The sequence below is a fragment of the Capricornis sumatraensis genome, chromosome 16 (assembly GCF_032405125.1).
Source record: "Capricornis sumatraensis isolate serow.1 chromosome 16, serow.2, whole genome shotgun sequence".
NCBI classification, from domain to species: Eukaryota; Metazoa; Chordata; class Mammalia; order Artiodactyla; family Bovidae; genus Capricornis; species Capricornis sumatraensis.
In genome coordinates this window covers 9,518,149-9,544,484 of record NC_091084.1, presented here as the reverse complement: position 1 = coordinate 9,544,484, position 26,336 = coordinate 9,518,149, and the positions used below count along the sequence as shown (strand labels likewise).

Here is a 26,336-nt window from a genome sequence, read left to right as displayed (position 1 = left end):
CCCTATATGCAAGACAGCAAAAGAGACACAGATGTATAGAAGTCTTTTGGACTCTGTGGGAGAGGGCGAGGGTGGGATGGTTTTGGAGAATAGCATTGAAACATGTGTATTATCACATGTGAAATGGATCACCAGTCCAGGTTCGATGCATGATACAGGGTGCTTGGGGCTGGTACACTGGGATGACCCAGAGGGATGGGATGGAGAACACATGGACACCCATGGTGGATTCATGTTAATATATGACAAAACCAATACAATATTGTAAAGTAATTAGCCTCCAAATAAATAAATTAAAAAAAAGAGTGTGAAATTTTAAGAATTAATGAGTTTACATACAACTTAAGATATGTGCTGTTTATGGAATACATGTTATATCTCAATAAACAATTTTTTTAAGAAAAAAATTAAACATAATTTATATAACTTAAGAAACCAGTCAAGAATAGGAGGCACTGCCTGAAGACAGAGACTAAAAATATTCCACAAATAAAGACACAGGAGATTCAAATGCACTAAAGAAGAAACCGAAGGCATTGGTCCAGAAGTGGACTAAATTAATAAGTGGAGATGGGTCTTAAATAACGATGTTCCCATCCTACAACAAATGCCTTGTATTTTGAACACACAAAGCCATTTTTGCATCATTCATTAAGTAAAAGAAAATGTCAATCATTGCAGAAACAAATATAGATTTTTAAAGACCAGCATTTAGTGTAGGTGAAATATCTCACTGCCAGGCACTTAGAATTTACTAGAGATCCTACCTAGAACAATTAATTAGAAAAACCCGGCTTAACCTAATTATCCCAATCCTTCATCTTGATTTAGCACCAATAAAAACTGAAATAACATAAAAAGGGCTTTGTGCCTGATCTTACTTTTTTTACGTCATACTTAATGGCAAGTTTTAAACGGCTGAGGTTAGGACGACTGTGATCTCCACCACTGTGGCGTATTTCAACATCCCCATTCAGAATGGCTTCTACTTCTTCAGTATTTCTGCACAGATCAAGGAGTCCAACAACAAAATCTTTGCACTGCATCGACAGTTTTTTGTAGTCATTCTAGGAAAGATAAAGCAAAGAAAAAAAAAAGTAGAAGTATCACATTTTACTATGTTACACTGTAGAATTTATCAGTGATTTGACTGTAGAGAATAAAAAAGCTCTGTTTTTAGGTTTATTATTCTTTTTAACATGCTTCAGTTGCTATTCTGTTGAGTGAGCTCTGAAATATATTAGCACCATAAAGACTGTCCTTATATTCAAAAGGAAATTTGTCTAAAACACAATGAAAGTTGCCAAAAAGTACTGTACTGTACTACACCAAACTCACCTGCTGATTCAGGAGAAATAAAAAGTTAGCAAGTCTTCCCAGATCATACTTTCTTGCACACATCATATCTCCTATGTTCATAACTTCATCAGCTAGGCACATAGTACATACATTTGCTAGGTCTTTGGAAGACTTTATATACTGTGTTGATAAACTTGAGAAACACAACATTTGGAAAGGTTTCAAGCAAAGCAAACATATATCACTTATCTATTTACTAAATTGTTATTGAGGAACTTTACTTATCAAACTTATGGGATCAAAAGACAAGATCTAACATAAAGTCTGCAAACTGAGATTCTTTGGATAAAAAGAAGTTTAATGAAAATGCTTTCATTATAAATTACTGCTGAGGACCTAATAGCATGTTGAGAGGATTTGGAGACTACAGATCATGTTTAAACATCAAATAGTCATTTTGAATTCACATACACCACTTATATATATCTTCATTCAGGTCTTTCTAAAATTTCCTTCCTCTGTATTCTCTTACATGGAAATAAGGCCATTCATAACTGAATGTTAATAAAGAAAATCTATTAGCTAGAATTTGTTTTACTGTAAGTGGATCATAGAATCTCAGTTAATCTTCACAGTCACCTTAATCACTTAGGTTACATCCAAAACTGCAGCCACTAGGCACCAAAATGAGGCTTTAAATTTAACCCTGTTTGGCTGCACTTTGCCTGTAAGAGTTTTATCACTTTGTCTCTTTGTAGAATGCTTTTCTGTTTTGATCTATGAAGAGCTGCAAGGTAAGCCAGGTAAGTATGATTTCCATTTTGCACATCAAAAAACTAAGGTCACAGCCTCCCCGGCAGAGTTTACTCTTAAATCAGTTTTGCAGATTCAGAATTAGTTGTCCCCTCCATTTTGAAGTCACCAGTGTTATAGGATAAAAAGACTCCTTGCAGGGATCAATAAAAGAAGATATTGGAGAAATATGAGAGGCTTTAGATATGAGTCAATAAGGTAACATTGTGGGGAGTCTATATGGAAAACAGTTTCATCCTGAGTGTATGCAAAGGACCTACTTGGGCTCCTCCCTGTTAGTTTCACTTTGCTAACTGTAGGTTCAAACAGATCCTATAAAAGGAAGTTCATAAACTATGTCTCAACTGAGAATGACTCAAACTATTTTCAATAGGTATCTGGTCAGATAGTATAAACAAGGTCATGAGGAAACAGCTCTTTCCCTTTTGTGAAATAGTCAGTTAAGGTCATGGGGAAGACCTTTGAGGTGTGGAAGTACATATGTTGTCCATGCCCACTATTCCAAGTTATAGTGGTTAGGAGCTTGGGCTTTTAAGTTTAAATGCATGCGACACGCATGCTAAGTTGCTTCAGTTATGTCCGACTCTTTGTGACACTATGGACTGTAGCCCACCAAGCTCCTCTGTACATGGGATTCTCCAGGTAGGAATACTGGAGTGGGTTGCCATGCCCTCCACCATGGGATCTTCCTGACCCAGGGACCAAACCCATGTCTCTTATATCTCCTACATTGGCAGGCAGGTTCTTTAACCACTAGCACCACCTGGGAAGCCCAAAGTTAGATATACTTGTGATCAAATCCCAGCTCTTCCAATTTTTAGCCATGTGCTCTAAGGTAACTTAAAATCAATCTATGAGGTAGATGCCATTATTATTCTCATTTAACAGATTAAAAAAAAAAAAAAAACAACAAGGCTTAGTGAGATTAGTTGTCCTAAAGAAATCACACATTTCTTTATATATATATATATATAAACTTTATATATAAACTTTATATATATATATATATAAACTTTCTTTATATATAAGGAAGTACATATCAAGCACTTGATAAAACATAATTATTGTATTATATCATCAAAGGCAAGACCTTAAAACAAGCTGTTTCTTGACATTAGTAAGAACCCATGGAGTTATGACAAAATCTAATATACCTGGCCTCTCTTGTCTGTAGCACTCAATTCTAGATGTATCCTTATTCCTTATGGAGACAAAAATGTAAGACACAAAACCAGTACTCTCTAGAATTCCAATAAGGCTCATGTGAAATGAGATATTTCAAAGGAAGGTATGACCCTTCAAATATGGGGTAATACTTTTAGTAGAAACCACATGAATTGATACAGTACAGGTGTTCTTTGCTGTTAAATATCCTAAAAATTATTTCCAACTCATTGCTAATTTACAAGATATATTCCAAGCAAAAACAAAACAAAAACCCATTTTTTTTTAAAAAAAAGAATAAGACTGCTTTTAGAAATGTATGCTTTTTTTCACCTTGGGAATCAGTTACAAATGTTTTCATATTTATGTTCTCTCACACTGAAATGTAAACTCACTTAAAGTGAGATACTGGCAGTAGTTCATGAGCCAGACTTAACACTGTGATTTCAGTTTTTTGAAAGAAAAAATGAAGCTGGCTGTTGATTTGATTCTGCCTTTGCCTTGTACATTCACACCATACATTAATAAATTAAAAGTGGGTACTTGCCTATTAACTTTGACTTTTAAGTAGATGACTGATAGTGGGTTAATAGAACATGAAGATTATAAAACATAAAAAGACCTTGATACAATTATCCTTTCAAAGGGTAATTTTAGTTGGATTTTTATATAGTAGAAGATACAGTGTGTAATTCTAATGCATAATTTCATATAAAGAAAAGGCTGCTTTATAGAAATTAAAAGGGTGAGGAAAATGCATGTCTAATTCTCATGAATCAACACTAATTAAGTGAGTTTTGGATAAGGGCAGACCTGGATTTCAAGTTAAGTACAGTCACCTACTAGGTGCATGAGTTAGGAAAATTACTTAAGCTCTTACAGCCTCAAAATTCTTATTTGTAAAGTGGGGATAATATAAGGTTCTTCCTAGGGTTGCTGTGAAGGTTATACAAGATAACAAATGCTAACTTCTTAGCTCAAAGATGGGTTGAATCAATGGTAATTATTATTGTTGTTGTTTTCATCATTTCATAAATACCCAAGTCATCTCAGTACCTTGACACAAAATTGCACTAAAAAATATAAAACCATGATGAAATTCCTAGTGATAAAAGATATTTTCACATACTAAGGCATGGGTAAGTCATTCTGGCTTATACATGAATTAACTTAAATTTAAGCTAACTAAAAATAGCCTGTTTGTGGCCTGTCAAAACATATATTGTACATCTGCTCTAATTATTAAGAAAAGGGCACACTGACCAGAAGTAAGGAATGTCCATGTTAAAAATAAAAATTAAATGCCTCCCTTCCTGGGAAGCCAATACTGGTCCTCCTTTTTGATAAGATTCCTTTCCCAGGTGCCAAGGCCAGACTGACTGTGTACATCCTGAACTGTGTTTTGAGACCTTGAAGGAATGTATTCCTGACTTGCTTAATGTTCTTTATTCTGACAAGATATAAAACTGTGCTAAAAACTGTGCTCTTCCAGATCAGTTCCTCAGAATTATGAGAGGCTGTCTTCCGGGCTTCAGTTTGGCTCAACTAAAACTCTCTTCTAAGCCTATTATAGATTGTTTATTGATTATTTTCATCAACATTGAGTATCACTTGAATGTACTGAAAATAAAACAATTATTCATTCATTCGTTATTTCAACAAATATTCTACAAATATTCAGCAACCAGTGCTCTGATAGATACCACATTCTATCTCAGACGGAATTTTTAAAATGAGATTGTGTTCTTGTAGAATAAAGCAAGCATAGACTCTCATTATCCAGCTTGTGACTTAATTAACCAGCCATGCTCTTGGAACCACAAGCTACTCTAGGGCTTTCCTGCTCTTCAGAATAATTGTCACTAAATGGCACAATGATCCCTGAGCCCTGTCACAGCTGGTGTACAGAAGAGTAAGAAGCACTTATACAGCACCTAGTCCTCACGGCTGTGAGGGACATAAAAGGTAATCAGATACTGCTCTAAAGAAAAGGTAACAGGAGGTGAGATACAATTTCAGACAAGAATTGAAGACAGGCATTTTCCTAGATATGTCAGATGCTCCTCATTTTTATGCTGATTGTTGCCACAGCAGCAGCTCCTTGTTTAACTTAATACAGTGTTTGATTCCAGGTTTTATTCTTCCTTCAACATAGAAATTTTCAGGTTCAGCTGAAGCCATGAAGCTTAAAGAGCAGCCATGAAGGTAAACAGACACTTCAGGGGCTGAGGGCTCTCAGGTTACAAACCGCTGCACTTAACTTCCCTTCCTAACTATTGACTGGATCTAAAATTTTGCCAGAATGGATTTTCTCTGCCCGTCCATTTAAACTGATAGGAAAGTCAAAGACAAGAACAGACTCATACACTTTATAGCATTTGTTCATGTATCTGACTCTCTTGAGCAGACTGTAGATCATAAGAAACTGTGGAAAATTTGGAAAGAGATGGGAATACCAGACCCCCTTACCTGTCTCCTGAGAAACCTGTATGAAGGTCAAGAAACCACAGTTAGAACTGGACATGGAACAATGGACCAGTTCAAACTTGACAAAAGAATATGTCAAGGTTGTATATTGTCACCCTGCTTATATAACTTATATGCAGAGTACATCATGTGAAATGCCAGGCTGGATGAAGCACAAGCTGGAATTAAGATTGTCGGGAGAAACATCAATAACTTCAGATATGCAGATGACAGTAACCTAATGGCAGAAAGTGAAGAGGAACTAAAGAGCCTCCTGATGAAGGTGACAGAGGAGAGTGAAAAAGCTGGCTTAAAACTCAATATTCAAAAAACAAAGATCATGGCATCCAGTACCATCACTTCATGGCAAACAGATGAGGAAAAAATGGAAACAGTGACAGACTTTATTTTCTTGGGCTCCAAAATCACCACAGACAGTGACTGACGCCATGAAATTAAAAGATGCTTGCTCCTTGGAAGAAAAGTTATGATGAACCTAGTGAAAGTCTCTCAGTCATGACTGACTTTTTGAGGCCCCATGGACTATACAGTTCATGGAATTATTCAGGCCAGAATACTTGAGTGGGTAGTCTTTCCCTTCTCCAAGGGATCTTCCCAACCCAGGGATTGAACCCAGGTCTCCCACATTGCAGGCAGATTCTTTACCATACGGAGAACTTAAAAGCTGTTGTATCATAAAGTTAGATTGTAAGTTCAGTTCAGTTCAGTTGCTCAATCCAATCATGTCCGACTCTTTGTGACCCCATGAATTGCAGCATGCCAGGCTTCCCTGTCCATCACCAACTCCCGAAGTTCACTCAAACTCACGTCCATCGAGTCGGTGATGCCATCCAGCCATCTCATCCTCAGTCGTCCCCTTCTCCTCCTGCCCTCAATCCCTCCCAGCATCAGAGTCTTTTCCAATGAGTCAACTCTTTGCATGAGGTGGCCAAAGTACTGGAGTTTCAGCTTTAGTATCATTCCTTCCAAAGAACATCCAGGACTGATCTCCTTCAGAATGGACTGGTTGGATCTCCTTGCAGTCCAAGGGACTTTCAAGAGTCTTCTCCAACACCACAGTTCAAAAGCATCTATTAAGTGCTCAGCTTTCTTCACAGTCCAATTCTCACATCCATACATGACCACTGGAAAAACCATAGCCTTGACTGGACAGAACTTTTTGGAAAAGTAATGTCTCTGCTTTTGAATATGCTGTCTAGGATGGTCATAACTTTTCTTCCAAGGAGTAAGCGTCTTTTAATTTCATGTCTGCAATCACCATCTGCAGTGATTTTGGAAACAACTTAGAATAATTCATTAAGCTCAACAATGGTCCATTTCCTCCTTTCCCTTTGGCCTGGACCCTTGTCCTGTGCCTCTGTAGGCTATTTTGCATGCAAGCAACACCTGTGTCATCCTACTAAGGTATGATGACAATCACACCGCCTTTCTGCTAACAAAAACTGCTTTTCAACTTGGTCTGTTTCTTAGAAGGTTATTTCTTTTTCAAACAATGCCAGGCATCTTTGAACATTCTGAATGCCAGAGCATAGCAACCCTTTAAAAACAAGCACAGTAGTGTCTTCCCTTTTGTCTAAGTCAATGGCAGAGGCGTCTGGACAGCCAGGTGCCTGTTTAGATACATGGCCCCAGGAAGACAGGCAGGATTTGGTGAAGCTTCAGAAAATCTATTTTTCCAGAATGACAGGGTAGAGGGAAATCCCTGACATTTATAGAGAAGGTGATTTTAGGGTAATTAAAGAAAACGTTACCACAATCTAAAATGCAAATAGGCTTAAAAAGTGTTCAGAGACATAGGTCATAGGTAAATTCTGAGATAGTAAAAGGAAGTTCAAAATTTTGAAGAATGCTTTGCTAATAAACTGGTACTGATTCTTCTGTCTTTATGATGATTCTTAATCTTGAGTCAAGGAGAGAAGGGAGGTGTTATACTCTCCTTTCCCAATATCAAAAACAGTCAAAATTCTGAGTATATATTGCCAAAATTAGGCTAAGCCCAAGTTTAACTTAAGGTGGCTGAGGTCTCTTTCTACCAAAGTAAAAAGTTATTGATAAAAACTCAGTATATAAAGATTGAACATGAATGGGCGAAACTTTAAATCTGGCTTCTCCCCCATTCACTGTGAAGACCTGTAATCTCTCAGGTCTGTTGGTTTTCTTCTATTCCTGAGGTTCCATCTAACTCTTAGATTTCTCTGCTGTGTTCTGGCTGTCACCTCTGCATAGATCCATCTTCAGACCTGATGATACTGGTAATGAGTGCAATTCATTCTGTCTAGAAGAGTCAAAGTGCCAGACTACAGTTGCCAGAGGAACTCAGTTGCACCTCCTCTGTCCTCTTTTGTTAAATGACTCTGGATTAATACAGAAAAGGAGAATTTAGGAGGAGCTTAGAGAAACTGTATATTGGAGTTTACAATCTGTGATGGTTCTCATCTCTAACTCTCATAAAATAGATTAATTGCCTTCAAACAGAGAAATATGAAGACTTTTCAAGAGCCACAGAACACTGATAGTTTTAAGAGAAAATTTCTAGATCCTCAACTTTCCTGTAACTAATTTTCTTGAGAACAGATCATTTTTCCCTTTACAAAAAATTCTCCACTCTCACTCACCCCTGCAGCAAACAATGGAAATTCCCCTTTAATAATTAATTCAGGTACCACAGACCCTAAGGGGTTTCCTGTATTTCCTTTCCTTAATACACATTTCCAATGAAGATGAAACTAAATGATAGGAATACATCATGCCAGTTCATGTTGGGATGTTCTGAATTTAGAGAATTTTAATGTACTTTGCCTCTTCATTCTTCAACAGCTGTCAAAGAATGCCTACTTCTTAAATGAGAGGGCGTTAAGAAGATACCAGTAGGGAATCAGTTCAGTTCAGTCGCTCAGTCGTGTCCGATTCTTTGCGACCTGATGAATCGCAGCACCCCAGGCCTCCCTGTCCATCACCATCTCCCGGAGTTCACTCAGACTCAACGTCCATCGAGTCCGTGATGCCATCCAGCCATCTCATCCTCTGTCGTCCCCTTCTCCTCCTGCCCCCAATACCTTCCAGCATCAGAGTCTTTTCCAATGAGTCAACTCTTTGCATGAGGTGGCCAAAGTACTGGAGTTTCAGCTTTAGCATCATTCCTTCCAAAGAACACCCAGGGTTGATCTCCTTCAGAATGGACTGGTTGGATCTCCTTGCAGTCCAAGGGACTCTCAAGAGTCTTCTCCAACACCACAGTTCAAAAGCATCAATTCTTTGGCACTCAGCTTTCTTCACAGTCCAACTCTCACATCCATACATGACCACTGGAAAAACCATAGTCTTGACAAGACGGACCTTTGTTGGCAAAGCAATGTCTCTGTTTTTGAATATGCTATCTAGATTGGTCATAATTTTCCTCCCAAGGAGTAAACGTCTTTTAATTTCATGGCTGCAGTCACCATCTGCAGTGATTTTGGAGCCCCAAAAAATAAAGTCTGACACTGTTTCCCCTGTTTCCCCATCTATTTCCCATGAAGTGACGGGACCAGACGCCATTATCTTAGTTTTCAGAGTGTTGAGCTTTAAGCCAACTTTTTCACTCTCCTCTTTCACTTTCATCAAGAGGCTTTTTAGTAGGGAATACTGAATACAAAATTCACTACTTCATGTTATTTAAATTAAGTGATTATTTCAAATTATTCATTTAAAAATTTTATTGGAATATAGTTAATTTACAATGTTAGTTTCAGGTGTACAGCAAAGGCAATCAATCATACATATACATAAACCTACGTGTTTTAGACTCTTTTCCCATATAGACCATTACAGAGTACTGAGTAGTTCCCTGTGCTATACAGTACGTTCTTATTAGTCACCTATTTTATATATAGTAGAGTGTATATGCCAATCCCAATTTCCCAATTTATCCTCTTCACCCTGATAACCATAAGCTTATTTTCTACATCTGTGGCTCTGCTTCTGTTTTGTAAACAAGTTTATTTTACCCTTATTTAAAACCATTCTTAGTACTCATCTTTAAGATGTATCATTAACTTAAAAGAAAGACATCACAAATGTGCAAGGCAGAAAAGTTTAGTCAGGAAGAGTCTTTTTACTGTGACTTGGAATTATTTCCAGGACTCAAAAATTTTCACAGGCTACTGGCTAAAGCACAAGGATAAAACTTTTATGTGATTTGTTTCAGATCAGTGTGGGTAATTCAGTAAGACAGTTATCAAATCATATCAAGAAATATTTATCCCAAATAGAGAGTACTATCTTTTAATTCTATTCCATAAAATCATTAATAATTTACACATTCCATTAACAAAAACTAAAACAATATGCTGGCTGACAAATCAAGTTATTTTAACAGGTTGTAAATTTTTCTTTCATTAAATACATAACAAAAGCATGGATATGACTTGTTCCTTTAAAATTCATTTCCAATAGGAAATGTGTCATATATTTAAAATTTATTTTTCAGAATTTGTGTATGTTATTTAGAACAATTATGTTCAATTTATGTAGTTTTGATTAAATATACTGCTAATAAATATAATGGTATTTCCAGAATATTTTAAATACCTAGAGCCAGATGATAACAGAAAGTAAAACAAATTCTAAGCTTTCTTATAAACACACATGTTACATATGTGTTATGCAATATATATCATATATTAAAATACATATTATATATATATATATAATAAGTGATCTATAAAGACCTTTTCAATAAAAAGCTACTACATTAGAAATCACATTTGTGGAGGAAAATGGACTAGAATACAAGTTTAAGGAGAAAAGGAAAGATGTAACTGTTAACAAATATTAAAGAGGAGGTTGTTTATTTTTAAAATAGCTGATGGTATGTATAAAATCACAGCACTTAAAGGCCCCTAGATACATCTGAAGCAGCCATTTAAGATATCATTTTTAAATTTTAATATTTAGGCCATGTAGAAATTATACCTTTTTAAATTATTTAAACTTAAAAGTAAATTTAGATGCCAACTTTAAAATGTACTCATGAGCACAGCATTTTTCAAATGTTTTTCTGCTGAAAAGGAAGAAAAAGAATTTGAAGACCACGAGCAGAGAGGATTGCCTGTTTCCAGTACAATATTTCAGGTCCCTGTGAGGTATCTCAGATCCTGCAGTCTTTGGTCCCTGAGACTCTACGGGGCTTGACTACTAAAAATGAGACTGGAAAGATACATGTTGGCATGTTGCAGTATCAGTGTTTATTTCTGGAAGGATACATGTTGGCTTGTTGCAGTATCAAAATTAGAAATGATCTTAAAATTTTTCTTCATGTTTAAATTACTATTTTTTAACATGATCGTGTAAGGTGACCTTTGAAGAAAGCAGAGGGAAGGAGAACCAGTACTCTATTGAGTGAAAACGCCACATATAACTCTTCAGAAGGCCCTTGGCATCCACTGTTCCACACCCACGGATTCAACCAGCCCAGGCTTGTGTGGTACTGTAGTGCATATTTAGTGAAAATAAGCCACATGTAAATGAACCCATATACTTCAAACTCGTGTTGTTCAAGGGCCAACTATTCTTTTAAAATAAGAAAAGAGAAGTTATTCTTGAAGGATAGAGCAGCAGATTTAGCAAATCTCACCAGAGACACCAAGCCCTTTTGGTTCCCATCCTGTTGTAAGCTGAGGCTGGGCTGCTGGAGCAAGTTTAGCACCATCACACCAGTGTGCACAGTAGCACAATATGCTTTCCTTGAGTTTACACGCGAGAGTCGTGGCGGCGCATTCTCCCATGAGGCTGTTCTTGCCTCTATAGGCCAACAGAGTCTGGGAGAATAAAATAATCATTCTAGAGCATCCCGTCTCGTGAGAAAGAAAACATTATGCTTTCTCATTTTGTATTTGCCAACAGCTTTTTAAAACAGCCAAGAACTGGCCTTTCTCCTTGTGTAATGCAAGGATTTGGGGAGTCAAATTTCTAATTAGAAAAGTTGTTGAATTGTCAAGTTCTAGGACATACTTTTAAAAACATTTTTAAAACTGCTACCCTTTTTTTAACAGTATACTTGAATACTTGAGGATGATTATTTAAAGATATTAGGAATAACATATTATTAAAGAGATTTGTGTTTTCAGAGAGTTACCTTTTCTTTGCCATTAACCCTTCACAGAGGCAAGGCATTAAGCAAAGGGTGAGCCTGATTAGAGGCTAAAGGTGTGGACCTACACAGAGAAAGTAGGGCTGGAGGGAAAGTGCCTGATCCATTTACCTCACACCTTGGTGGGCAGAAACAGTGTGCGATGAACAAGCAAAGGGATATCCAGATCCCTAATTTATCATAAACCTAAAGCGGCCTTCACATTATGCAATGCATTTAGGGACAATGAAAAATTCGCATTCTGATTAGATATGATTCTTTCACCTTTGCCCCACCAGCCCACCCATCATTCCACAAGGTCATGTGTTATATTATAGTTATTTCACACAGGCCTTTGCTCTCCTATTAAATTGCAAGTTAATTGAGGGCAGGGTTGCTGACTGAACTGTCTTGGTGCTGTGTGATATCTCCACCCTCATTCTTGACTCTCCCCAGTACAATATTTGCTACAACCATGGGCTCAGAAGATGTAAGCAAGAAAATGAATGAATGAAGAATGGTTTAGAGTATCATGTAAACAAAGATACAATTACAGAAACAGAAATGTTGAAACCTAAGCAGTAAAGTTTCATAAATTAAATATAAATTTTAAGATCCTATTAATCAGATTTCCAAGATAGCGTAGTTCCCTGCCTCCCTGAGTCCTGGGAGCAAAGTGAGAAGTAGGAAAGAATGAGACATTGTTGGAAGAGATCATCTGCTTGCCCTGCATCCTCAGCTGCCAGGGAGCTAGAGGAAAAGCAGCATCCTCCATGCTGGGGACCATCGGAAGGCTTCAATCATCAGTGACCTGCTCTCCTCACCTGCACAGATAGGACCTGGGGAGAGACACATGCTAAGCTGGGGTTTGCAGTGTTCGGAAAAGCAGCATCCTCCATGCTGGGGACCATCGGAAGGCTTCAGTCATCAGTGACCTGCTCTCCTCACCTGCACAGATAGGACCTGGGGAGAGACACATGCTAGGCTGGGGTTTGCAATGTTCCTTCAGTGACAGAGGCACCAAGAAACTGCACAGGAGAGACCCCAAGGTACAGAATAGAGAGACATGCTTTCTCACAGCATAAAGAATAGAGAAAATGAAACCAACATTTATCTTTGTGTAATACTGTATTTGATGAATCAGACCTGATTCCAAGCAGTATATAGCTGAGTAAAGAGGAAAAGCCCACCCTAAACAGTAACATACAGCAGAACATGATGAACACTGTAAGAAAGGTCAGATAACCTGTGGAGGAAATTTAAAGGTGTGTGTGTATGGGTGTGTGACCTCAGACTAGGAATCTGAACTTTCACCCTCTCCAAATGAAGCACAAACCACGCAGACAATGGCAAGGTCTGACAGCGTGTCTCCCCACTTACCTCTTATTTAGAGATTGCTTGAAGTTCCCTTGAGGCAGGAACAGAGACACAGACACAGAGAAAGACATGCGGCCTCAGGGCGGGAGGGGAAGAGTGCGGTGAGTGGAGACAGCGGCGCTGACATATGCGCACTACCTTGTGCACATGTCAGATATAAAGCAGGCAGCTAGTGGGATCGCATCAAAGCGCAGCGAGCTCATCTCAGCGCTCTGTGATGATCTGGAGGGGTGCGATCAAGGGGGCAGAGGGGGATTCAGAAGGGAGGGGGCATACGTATATATTTGGCCGATTCACTTTGTTGTACAGCAGACACAAACACAACATCGTAAAGCAATTATATTTGACTACGTCTCCCATATCTGCCAGCTTTAGTTTTGGCTGTTACCTTGGCCTAAAATAGCTTCTCCTTCATTCTCTGCCTTCAAATATGCTACTTATTCTGCCATATGCGGCTGAAATACCATTTTTCTCGTAACTTCTCTGACATCTCATCTGAATTAAATACTGCTTTCTCTGAACTGCTACAGCACACTGCTTATAGCCATATCTAGTAGTTTCATTTCTCTTTATAACAAATGTATACATGCATGCATCTGTCTCTCAAGTCAAACTATGACTTCCTTTATCTTATTCATCTTTCTGACCTCAACAGTAGCTATCCCCATGATCTGAATATAGAAACAGAGTTTCACAGGAGACAGACCTGGGTTTTAGAGTTTGCATCCCTGAGTTCTGATCCCAGCTCTGTCATTTCACCAGCTGTGGATCTTGGGCCTTACTTAACCTTTCTATACCTCTATTTCTGCATCTGAAAAGGAACTAAGATCCTCCCAAGGGTGTAATAGGTATCAGACATAATAAATACAAAATGTCTAGTTTATAGTAGATCATCTCCAAATGGTAGTAATTATAAAGAACTTGTTGAATCAAATATATAAAATTGCCTACTATCTATGATACCTAACAGAGTGTGAGTACATAGTGGAAACTTATAAATTCACATTGACTCCAACTTGTTAAAAACCTACCTTGAACTCCTTCTCTATGTTGGCCAGCACTGCCAGCTCATTGCTAAGCTCTAAAGCTGTCATGACTGGATCTTCGCTAGACAATGACAGGTACGCTGGGCTTGCCAGGCCTCTGTAGGCATTAATTCTAGATCTGGAGTGGCTAAAGGAGTCATGCTTCTGTTTCTGGTTGCATTCACTGCACTTGCAGAAATAGTCATGAGGCCGTTCGATCCGAGCACCCTTCCGCAAGAGGGTGTGCACGATTTCATATTCCTGGCAGTGGGCAGCCAGAATGATGGGGGTCACGTCATGGGAGAACCGTGTCCCGTCTTCATCATACGCATAAAAATCATCTTGCTGGAGTTCAGACTGACTGGGGCTGGTTGCTAACCGCTTGCCTTCAGCAAAAGCTGGGTGACTGAGAATGGCTTCCACAATCCGAACATAACCTTTACTAATAGCTAAAAGCAAGGCATCCCCAACGCGAGAGAGATTTTCTTTCTTGAGAAGAAGTTCTGTAATTTCCAGATGCTCATTAGCCACTGCCAGCTGCAGGGCGTTCTGGCCCATGTAATCCACACAGTTGACATTGAGTGAGAGGCATTCTTCCAACATCTTCCTTACCACTGGGATGTTGCCATACTCAGCTGCATCTAAAAAGCGTTCCTCCTCAATAGATAGGCTTGTTGAGTGGTCATTAAACATGTACGCTGGTCCTCGGTTAGCTAACCGTCTCCCCTTCTCACGGAGAACTGTCTGCCGCCGGTGGGGCAGTCTATTGTCGGAGCCCCGGCTGTAATAAAATAGAAAGATTGTGAACAAATTACATTAAGAGCATTTTAGTGTGTCAGATGACCTGCCATTCATCTAATGCAGTCCTCAAACGTATTAGATGTTGTCCCATCATCTCTAGACCGACTATAACACAAATGAAGACACATTTATTTGTTAATGGATTCCAAGAATTTCTCTTTTTAGAAAGTCAAGCACTTTGCAGATTTTAACATTTTAATTTGGGTGGAGGTTCAAGCAGTTCCTATAATCTCTCTGTGACGTGCACATACAGATTAATATGTGTTTTTCATTTACATGTGGTATAGATAAAGACCAAAATGTTGCCATTATGACATAGTGTGTGAAAATATAAAAAATAAGTAGGAAAATAACAAATCCACTCAAATCAACACATATTTATTGAGTCCCTCCTATGCCAGGGTCAAACATTATTTAAGGTCTGGAAAAAGCAATGGTGAAAACAAAATAAAGTTTCTGTCCTTATAAATCTTATAGTCCAAAGGGAGAAATGGGCAATTAGTGCATTACCCTGTTATTAGCTGTTTAATTGTCATGATAAACCTACCACAGAGGCATCTAGTCTACCTTCCTAGAGAAATGATGTGCTGAAAATGGAAGCATAGGAGTCAAGTGTGACAGTGTATTTGGGGAGAATGGGACAAGGTCAGGTACAGGTGGGGAGCTTCCTCCAGCACAGGGATTAATTAAATTCCATGGTGAGGGTTTCATTGACAAGGAAAATAAATGGGTTGGACTCTGCTAGGCATTATTCTAAAAATCACTGGAAACCTGAAAAGATGTCATCTGGTGTTAAGTGGGAAGGAAAGAGTGTGAGAGAGTGTGAGAGGGAGACAAGGCCAGGTACAGGTGGGGAGCTTCCTCCAGCAGAGGGATCAATTAAATGCCACAGTGTGGGTTTCATTGACAGGGAAAATAAATGTGTTGGACTCTGCTAGGCATTATTCTAAAAATCACTGGAAACCTGAAAAGCTGTGATCCAGGTGTTAAGTGGGAAGGATCAAAAGGGTGGCCAGCCTTCAATGTTGGCTTTCACTCTGTGATCAGAAAAAGTGATACTCCCTCTGAAGGAAATGCTAAAATGGGGATTTTTTTCTCTAGTGATTCACAACTTCATGTCTTAAGGTCTTTTTGAGCTTGAAGCTGTGTCACTATCACTAACTGGAAACCCAACAAGGATAAGTTCCTGCAGAATATGAAACAGCCAGGTTATGAGGGAGTATGAAATGAAGAAAAGTGTGACTGATGATTGATGTCACAGATCTGTATAAATGTTCCAAAAGTCATCCTCCTTCAAAGACACACAAACTTCCCCGTATGAAGAGAATTTAAATAGACCCAAAATCCCCATAAACCATCTTCCCCTTCTATGGGGCCAGGCCTAGAGAAGCTAACTTTCTTTCCAAACTAACCCTTGTCCATCTTGATACCAAAGCTCCAGGCAATGTTGACCATGGCAGTATGATGCCCAAAGGAGTTAGCAAAAGTCTGCAGCTCAGAATTAGTTTGTGTCTCTCCAAGGAGCTTGAAGAATGTTCTGCCATATTCACAAAATTTTTTCAGAAATTTTTGTTCAACAGTGTAACCATTGACGGCCTGTTAAAACTAACCAAGTTGTTTTACTGAGAAGACAGCTATGTAAATTGTTTAAAATGATGTCGAGGCCATAGCCAAACATACTATGATACTTGTAAATTTTTAAAATTTTTAATTGGAGGATAATTGCTTTATAATATTGCATTAGTTTCTGACATGCAATAGCGTGAATCAGCCAAAAGTATACATATATCCCCTCCCTCTAGAGCCTCCCTCTCACCTCTCCATAATTTTTAAGATTGATCTTCAAATAATGTATATATAGCTTTTATTAAGTACTATAATAAGGGAATTATTTATGCATCTATTTTTCTTTCTATAGCTATTGTTTTGTTTCCAATTCATTTTAACCTGCATCCAAGCCATGCATGTGCATGCTGAAAGACTTGAAAAGCTTGTTACAGAAAATAGCAGGCCCTTATTCATCATTTTCTCCACATCCTGATATTTAGAGGAAATACATTTCAACTATTTTAGTTGATTATTTTATAATTTAAATCCTCACATCCATATAACTTGGTAATATTGCTGTTTCTTAATTTTCCAAATTTGGTATTACCTACAGACTTCCCATTGTGAAAGTTGAGTATATAGGTCACTTTCACAATCTCCCACCCTATGTTCACAACCTTCTCTCTCTCTTTCACATACACACACACACACACACACACCATCCTTTTTTGGTGATAGTCATTCTGATGGCTTGAGGTGATATCTCACTGTAGTTTGATTTGCATTTCTCTAATAATTAGTGATGCTGAGTATTTTTTTCATGTATTTGTTGACCATCTGTATGTCTTCTTTGGAGAAATGTCTATTAAGATCTTCTGCCCGTTTTTTGATTGGGTTGTTTGTTTTTCTGATTTTGAGCTACATGAGCTATTTGTTTATTTTGGAGATTAATCCTTTGTCAGTTGCTTCATTTGCAAATATTTTCTCTCATTCTGAGGGTTGTCTTTTCATCTTGTTTATGGTTTCCTTTGCTATGCAAAAGCTTTTAAGTTTAATTAGGTCCTATTTGTTTATTTTTGTTTTTATTTTCATTACTCTAGAAGATAGGTCAAAAAAAAAACCTTGCTTCAATTTTGGCCAGATGCTGCAAAACTCTTAGAAGAAAACATAAACAGAACACTCTTTGATATTTTTGATTCTTGTCTACAGGGTCCTTTGTTTCTGGAACTCCTTCTTTTTGAATGTTGGTAATTCTGGAATATCCTTTATTTTCGTTTTTCTCTCTTATTTTCCAATTATTTATCTCTTTGTATAATACTCTGAGATATTTCTTCAACTTTAATATATCTTTTGAAAATTTTTCCTCTGCTATTACTTTTTAATTTGCAAGGACATCTTTTATTCCTCACATTAAAAAAAATAATATTTTTTTCTGCTTTTGAAAACTCAGTATCTTATCTAATTCTGGGGACATCAGTGATAAAGACTCTGATACAGATCAGAACACTTCAGGGAATTTACTCCTATTCCTTTTTTATGCTTGTTTTTATATTTCTATTTTATATTTGTTTTATAATTTATATTAAAGTTTTGCCTCAAGTAACTAGTGATCCTTAGTTGATATTATTTTCAGTTTTTAAAAAATAAATATTACTTCTAATGTCTTTTCAAAGAGAAAGTAATTTTTTCTATGACTTTTCTGGCTTCTAATAACCTCTTTAGCCTTTCACTTCCTCTCTTGTCTTCTGTATATATTACTTTGCATAGATTCTGTTGTAGATAGGAGGAAGCTCAAAAATCAGGGGGAGGATAGACATCTCCTGAATATGATTAATGCTCTGAGAAAGAAAAACTGTAAAATTAAAGGAGAGAAGAGCTAGGATCAGGGGATTTATAGAAGTGAGATTAAATTGCTAGGAGTGCAAGAAAGGTTTTTGTGTAACTGAAAAATAAAAAGACACAGAATTGACACAAAATAGTACCAAGTACCAAAAGGTCGAGAACCAAGCCTCTTTCTTGTTCTTTTCCCTTCCATAAGATCAGCAGAAATAATTATTCCAATCTATTTTACAGAATTACTTCTAGGCTCAATTGAAATTATGAATGTGGAAAGCATTTAAATGGAAATGTTCAAGTTCTAATAATATTGTTTGCTTTCCCACTTGATGTCCATGTGATATTATAGGCTATTCTTGTAATTATCAAGAGTGCTTTAATCTACATAATCTGGGACAAAGGTGTCACCTAAGAGTACTTGAGATTTATTTATTTATTAATTATTTTAATTGGAGGATAATTGCAATATTCCAATGGTTTTTTCCATACATCAACATGAATCAGCCACAGGTATATATGTGTCTCCCTCATCCTGAACCCCCTCCCACTTCCCTCCACACTCTATGCCTCTGTGTTGTCCCAGAGCACCAGCTTTGGGTGCCCTGCTTCATGCACTGAATTACACTGAGGTAGAATAAGCCTGAGTTGTGACACCTTTCATTCTTAATTTCTAAATTAATGATTTATGACTTTATTATTATTAATATGAATAATGGCAAGTTCTACCCTGGCATGCCACTAAGGATATATCCAATATCCTTCTAAACTATTATGATTTTCATACTATAACTTTCATCCTTTTGAAGAATAGCAAAGATAGTTCCAGAGAAAATGTTTTCTTCAGTTTTAAAACTTCTCCTGTCTCTATCACAAATTTTAATCATATGCAGTGACATAGATTTCAGATATGTTTTTATAAAAAGGCTTGGATCATCATCATTTCCTTAGCACTCTGCCACAGAAAAGCCAGATACAGCATGCTTATAGAGGCATTTAAGATTGTTTTAGGAAGAAAACTCTGACAGGCAGAATGAAGGCAATAGTCCTTGCATGGGTAGTGAGACAAAGGGAAAGTATTTGCATGCTGACAAAATGCATGATTTGCTGTCTCCTTGTCTTCCTCAATGGCTTCCCTGGTGGCTCAGCTGGCAAAGAATCTGCCAAAAATGCGGGAGACTTCGGTTCGATCCCTGAGTTGGGAAGATCCCCTGGAGAAGGGAACAGCTACCCAATCCAGTATTCTGGTCTAGAGAATTCCATGGACTGTACAGTCCATGGGGTTGCAAAGAGTTGGACAGACTGAGCGATTTTCACTTTCACTTTGTCTTCCTCAACTGCAGTCTAAAGAAGCAACAAAAGGCCTCTATGTATAGCATTTCGTTACAAGTGGCGATGCTTAATCTTAAAGTGTCAAACACAAAAGCAACATGTGTAACAGCTTTTTGAATGACAAATATTTGAAGCCTTTCAAGAAAGATACTAGACATTGCTAGATTATAGTACTTCTCTGAGAATGGATTTTATAAGGCTATATTGTAGAACTATATATTAATTACAAATGTAACCTAGAAAAACTGTCTACTAGAAATAGGAACAATAGCCCAAAGCATTATGTTAACAAAAGAGACATTTTCATTCCACCTTAAGTGCACACTTTAAAAGCAGGTTCTTGTATTTAAGAAAAATACTTATTAAGATTTTTTTTTTTCTTCATCCCTTTAGCCATATTTAGCATGGTTGGATGTTTAGTAACCTACATTTTTGTGACCATAATTTTATAATTTGCTTTATCACAATACATAAATACCAGTTCTAGGAAATAGTATAAATAGTCACTGCCTCCATACTACTCAAATATTGATTAGGTCAAGAAAACAACCTTTTTTACATACCTCATTTCTATGATTATTTTTGTTGGCTACATAGTGCCTGTTGCCCTAGATAGGGAGAGATGGAATAACCCATCTCTATTGAAAATGCCAACAATGCAAATTAGCTTCTGAGTCAAATGGACAGTGTGTTTGAAGCCATAACATGTGCAGTAATTTTCTACATCCTGTTCAAATATGATACACTTTTATCAAATGGAACTGCTCCTCTACAAACTAAGCTCCATATTAAGTATCTATCTTCACTTTTATTTTTTGCTTCAAAAATCCTTGAAATATTTAAATAGAGCACAGTTCTACTAAAGCAGAAGTGCTGAAACCATAAATGGCATGTAACTATTCCAGGCAGCATGGAAGAGCCACAAGAGTAGACTTTTAGACTTCTTATAGGAAAGTGAAAATTAAACAATTCTAGGATGTATATTTTATTATGTGCACAATTATCCACAGAAAAAATTAGATGTGGATAATTAGAGGTTAACAACCAACTCAACTAGCAATTTTGCATACTACTTTTGGAGGATAAATGATAAAAGTAATTTTATTCTGATTTTGTAATAAAACTGTTTTTATTCTAGTTAATCTCTAGCCACACACTTTCCTCTGGGGCTTCCTCTGGTCCTTCCTAAGGGGCTGAGGGGGCAATAAACGACTGTAGTGGTTTTCTTTTCTCCCATGAGAACAAGGACTATTTTGCCTTATTCAACACTGGATTCCCAGTGCTTAGCAGAAAGTCACACTGAAGACACTTCAGACATAACATCAAATGCATGAACCCCTCTTGTCACAGGAATAAAAACCAAAGCCTGTTTGCTATTAAGCCAACAGCAAATCATTGGGATATACAACCCTACCAAAAAAAAAAAAAAAAAAAAAGGAATACAACATGAAGGTTGAATCATAACATGCCCTGGAGTACATATAATAATTATATTCATTTCAAATAAGCGGGAAGTTCAATAGGGAACAAAGAAAATTGAAAGGCATATTTTTAAAATTGGCATCCTCGTGACTTGTCCATGATCCAGAAGTGGAGTCTCTTGTCCTTAAAAAACTAATATTATCTCACCTCTATTGCTTTCCTTGTCTACCCTTGACACCATGCATAGAGCAGAACTACCTATCCTCACAACATATTATCAAATCCCTTTACCCTCCAGGTACTTTTCAAGATAACAGTTCTTTATTTTGATTCAATCAGCTTCGATTTTCCCCCATGGACTCTTCCTAGTCCATCCAACACTGACTTTCTATGTGATTAGTCACACAATATCACACCACTGCTTGAGTATTCTGTGAAATGATAGAGGCCTGAACTGCTTGTCACTTTTAGGTGGGAGTCAGCAAAAATGTGACTGAAAAATGTCTTGTGCTTATAATGTATTTTTGTCTATTTTTACCACCAATTGACGTCTCATTTTTATACATTAGAAAGCCAACTATGTGAGAGAATGAAAACATGAGTAAATACTGGAACAGTTATGGAATTTTTTAAAAACAACTAAATCTGAAATGTCATTGTTTCTTTTCAGCCTTTAGCTTGTAGTTTATTTCATGTGTCATGCCATCCTTCTTCGAAATGCTCTTTCAAAGAAAGAATGCCCATGGATTTTTTATTTGTTTTGACAGAGTACTCTTCGAGATATTAAAAGTTTGTGTTTAATACAAGCAAAATATATCCCAATTATCTCACCAAAGAGTTTTAAGCCCTTTGCCTCAATATCAACAGCCATCATAGTCCTGTGTATTACACAAGCATATTTTCCTATTCCAAAATAACTTCTATATAAGATAGATTCCTGACAGGAAAAGAATACTTAAATTGGGTAATCTGAGGACTTTAATGAAGAGATACTAGGACTGTGTGGCAGGAGCTGGAGAAATCTACCATGGTGCCTTGCAGTACTTGGTCTAGGACAAAGGAGGCTTCAGACTGAAGGGGCAAAAGGAGGAAAATTTAGAAGCAGTTAAATAGGGTAACTCTAAGGCAAGGCCCACTTGACAGTGTTTCTGGGCCTTTAGTTGAGGGTAATAGCCAACCCTCAAGAAAAAATCGGGGGAACTGATATTCTGACCTCACTCTCCCACCCTCTAGTATCTCAGAGGGGCCTTCCCATGGGCTGCACCCAACCCAAAACCTGGGGGTAAGGAGCACACTGAAGCCATCCACACAGGTTTGCACTGATGCCAACCCCTCGGGCACAGGGCAGTGTGCAAAGGTGGAGAATAGGCCATGAGAGCAAACCAACAACACCCAACACATGCTCTGGAGGTGAATTTGACTTTGCCATGATTTTCTCCTTCAGAAATCACTGATGAAAACGGACATAGAAAATTGTAAGTCTGCAATTTTTTTTTTTTTTCTAGGAGTCATTGATGCATCATTAGTTGTCACCTTTCTAAGCTTACTTTTTCCCTTCTATAAACTGTCAGGAGAGATACCCACATTCAATTTCAGGCAGTCCAATATCTTAAAAATTAGCCTTTAACTAAGATTCATCTATCTGCATTTCAGTTAATGTTCCTATGAGGCTTAAGAGGAATAGCTCTGATTGTGAGGGTGAGAAGGAGGGCAATGTGATGTCACTGAAACATTTAGAATTGTTAAGATTGTGTGTTTAGCATGAGTTGAAGCTGCCAACTGCTGGAGCTAACAGTGCTAGACTCTAATAATAAGTCTGAAACATGCTTTCAACATTTCCTTGGAGGCTAGATCCAGTTGCTCACAATGCAGGTTTAAATCTATATGTACCCAGAATGTATAAAGGAGTACAAATGTAGAGAAAGATGACTAAAGGATACAGTGCACAGTTTAATTGATTTAGAAACCAAAATTGTGGACTGTCTTTCTTTGTTGATTCAGCATAGTTTTACCATTATCATGCCTCATATCAACCATCATGATCTTAACAGTTCACTCATTCAGCAGATCAAATATTTGCGATTCCAGGTACTATGCTAGATACATGAGGGACACTTCAAGGAAAGACACTCAAGCCATGGCAGAAAGAAGAAAACTAAACTGAAAATCACACGATAATGCATATTAATAAAGAAAAGTTACAACATGCTCTATAAATGAAGAGCAAGGAACTGAAGAATTTTCCTTCCTGTTAGAACTAGGAAGAAGTTAGCAGAAGGGAGAGAAGAGGAAAAAAGGCACTCCAGGCAAAGACAACCATACTTGGAAAAGTCAGCAGTCCAAAGAAATGGAAAGATGTTCATTATGGCTGGAATGCACTGGAGTTCCCTCTCCCAAGGGGCTTCTTATCCCTGGCTCAGTTTAATTGAAGGTTGAGGACTCAGGATTTAGAAGCTGGAGTCTGGGTTCCATTGCTAATCTTAGTTCAACACTTAGGATGTATGCCTTAGGCAAAAAGGTGAAAATTTAGATAACTCTAAGGCAAAAAGCTAATAATTTAGTTTTAGGAGATTCAAGCTTCAGAACTCAACTGTGAGGTGTCTAGCTCAAGGGGCTTTGTTCTTAGGCATTTGGAGGTTACATAATTCAAGTGCACAAGTTTGGAAAAATTAAGGACACATATATGGCTGCTGAGAATTAAGTCTTTAGGGATCTAAAGAACTTGAGGCAAGTCTGGGGAGCTCTGCCAAGTACTGGGAAGAACACTGCTTTGAAGAAAGACAGACTTTGTTGGGAATCCTGATTGGACCATTTACTAGCTGTATCACCTCTCTGAGTACTCAGTGCTATTAAATGGGTAAACTGGGGAGCTGGGGAAATAATGTAACTTTGCAGAGATACTACGAAATTGGTGACTCATGCAATTCAGCTTAAGGTAATTTGATGCCTTAAGCCTAATGGACATTAAATCCTTCTTAACTATAATTGTTCAAAGCTTTCCAGCTTGAAGATGTTCTGTTTAATAAACAAGGTGGAAGCTAAGTAGTCATTAAATGGCTTTCCTTTCCTCAATGTAATCTCTTAAATTTGAGCCATGTGCCCAAAATTACAGATTGGCCTTCCCTTGTTTTTTCCCTTACTACTTTCACTGCCTTAGTTTTGTTTTAATCTTCATCATATTCTGAACTTCATTCTTGCTTGCACTGTTCCTAAATAATGCTCCAGTCTTTTCTCTTCATCCCTTGACTGTGTTTGTCTTACCCTTCTTGTATACATGTACTCTTAAAGCCCCATTTCATCTTCACTTTACAGTGTCAGGCACAAGCTGTGTCTATAATGTCTGTGAATCTACACATGAATGAATAGGTAATAGAAAGAAACATATATGAAAAGAAAAATGAATGGAGAGCATCCTGTTTTGTCACGTTTCTAGAAGCTTCCAAAGCTATTTTATTCCATGTGTGTCTGTGTGCGTGTGCTTAGTCATATCCAACTCTTTGTGACCCCATGGACTGCAGCCCACCATGCTCCTCTATATATGGAATTTTTCAGGCAATAATACTGGAGTGGATTGCCATTTCCCACTCCAATTTTTACTCCATATCAATAACTAATTTTTTTTACTGTACAGTTAGACTGTCATTTATCCTCAATAATCAAGTGTGTCTCAACCATACTGCACAAGCTTCCTGTGCTGGCAGGGAGTTAAACTTTGAAAAGTACATCCTGTATTCACCAAGTAAGGGTAACTTTTCATAATGTTCCTGCATCATTCAGGTAGCTGAGGGCAAAATAGACAGACTACTCTGTAGATATAACCATACTTGGTAAACTTCCTACAAAATGAATGGATTTCTCCCATCCAGAAGGATGTAATCTAACAACACATCATATTTTTAGATCATGAATTTGTGGGATAAGATAATTTTATGTCTAAATATTAAAATAGTCACATAGCTAAATCAACCAATTTTTATATACTCATTTGATACTACTTAGTGAAAGTGAAAGTCACTCAGGCGTGTCTGACTCTTTGGGACCCCATGGACTATACAGTCCATGGAATTCTCCAGGCCAGAATACTGGAGTGGGTAAGCCTTTCCCTTCTCCGGGGTATCTTCCCAACCCAGGCATCGAAGCCAGGTATCCCACATTGCAGGCAGATTCTTTAGCAGCTTGCTGCTGTTGCTGCTGCCAAGTTGCTTCAGTCATGTCCGACTCTGTACGACCCCATAGATGGCAGCCCACCAGGCTCCGCCATCCCTGGGATTCTCCAGGCAAGAACACTGGAGTGGGTTGCCATTGCCTTCTCCAATGCATGAAAGGGAAAAGGGAAAGTGAAGTCGCTCAGTCATGTCCAGCTCTCAGCGACCCCATGGACTACAGCCTACCAGGCTCCTCCATCCATGGGATTCTCCAGGCAAGAGTACTTTAGCAGCTTAGCCACCCAATAATCCTCAGTGTTCTCTCTTTTGTTTTTTATATATATAATTGTGATAATCCATATTTTTTTAATTTTTATTTTTACTTTATTTTGCTTTACAATTGTTCTCTTTTTAATAGGCTGGTTCCTTAGAAATATAAGGCAAAGTATTTGAAAGTACCATAAATAAGTAAATATTGCCCCCAGGGACTTTCAAAACTAATTTATATAACTGTGTCCTTTACCATTCCTAGTACAGCAACATCAGACTTTGCAAAGCTACACATTTTTTTCCTCATCCTGTAATCAAATCATACATTTTCATTAAATACTTCAGATTCACAGTGTTTTAAAGCACAAATGCTAGTGTAACAGGTTCTAATGTGCCAATTTGTTGACTCCCTGGCTTCCTCAAAAATAAGGATGATAATTATCCCATTCACCGGACTGCTGGGAGGGTTAAAAAACTGTATGTATTTTATTTGGAAATATTAGTTATAGACCCAGCATAGTAACAAGTGTTCTTCAAGTCTTAACTCAAGTAATCTTAACAACCTTATATAGTAAGTACTCTTATTATTCTCAATGAGGTAAAGAATGTAAAGCATTTACTACTTACAAATAATGTGTTCAAAGAATAGTCTTGTTATTATTATTCTATTGCATTTGAAAGTAATTTTTACTTGTAATAAAATCAAATATA

At 37.5% G+C, this 26,336-nt stretch overlaps 1 protein-coding gene across 1 annotated transcript in view; it reads right to left on the bottom strand.

The window, feature by feature from the left end:
• Window positions 1-26,336, bottom strand: part of TRPC6 (transient receptor potential cation channel subfamily C member 6) — a 156,902-nt gene that overhangs the window by 45,423 nt on the left and 85,143 nt on the right. The window contains exons 2-3 of the mRNA XM_068988535.1: window positions 14,281-15,055; window positions 882-1,067 (exon numbers count right to left, since the gene is read on the bottom strand). Coding sequence (XP_068844636.1) covers window positions 882-1,067; window positions 14,281-15,055 — 961 coding nt within the window. The remainder of the gene's footprint in view (window positions 1-881; window positions 1,068-14,280; window positions 15,056-26,336) is intronic.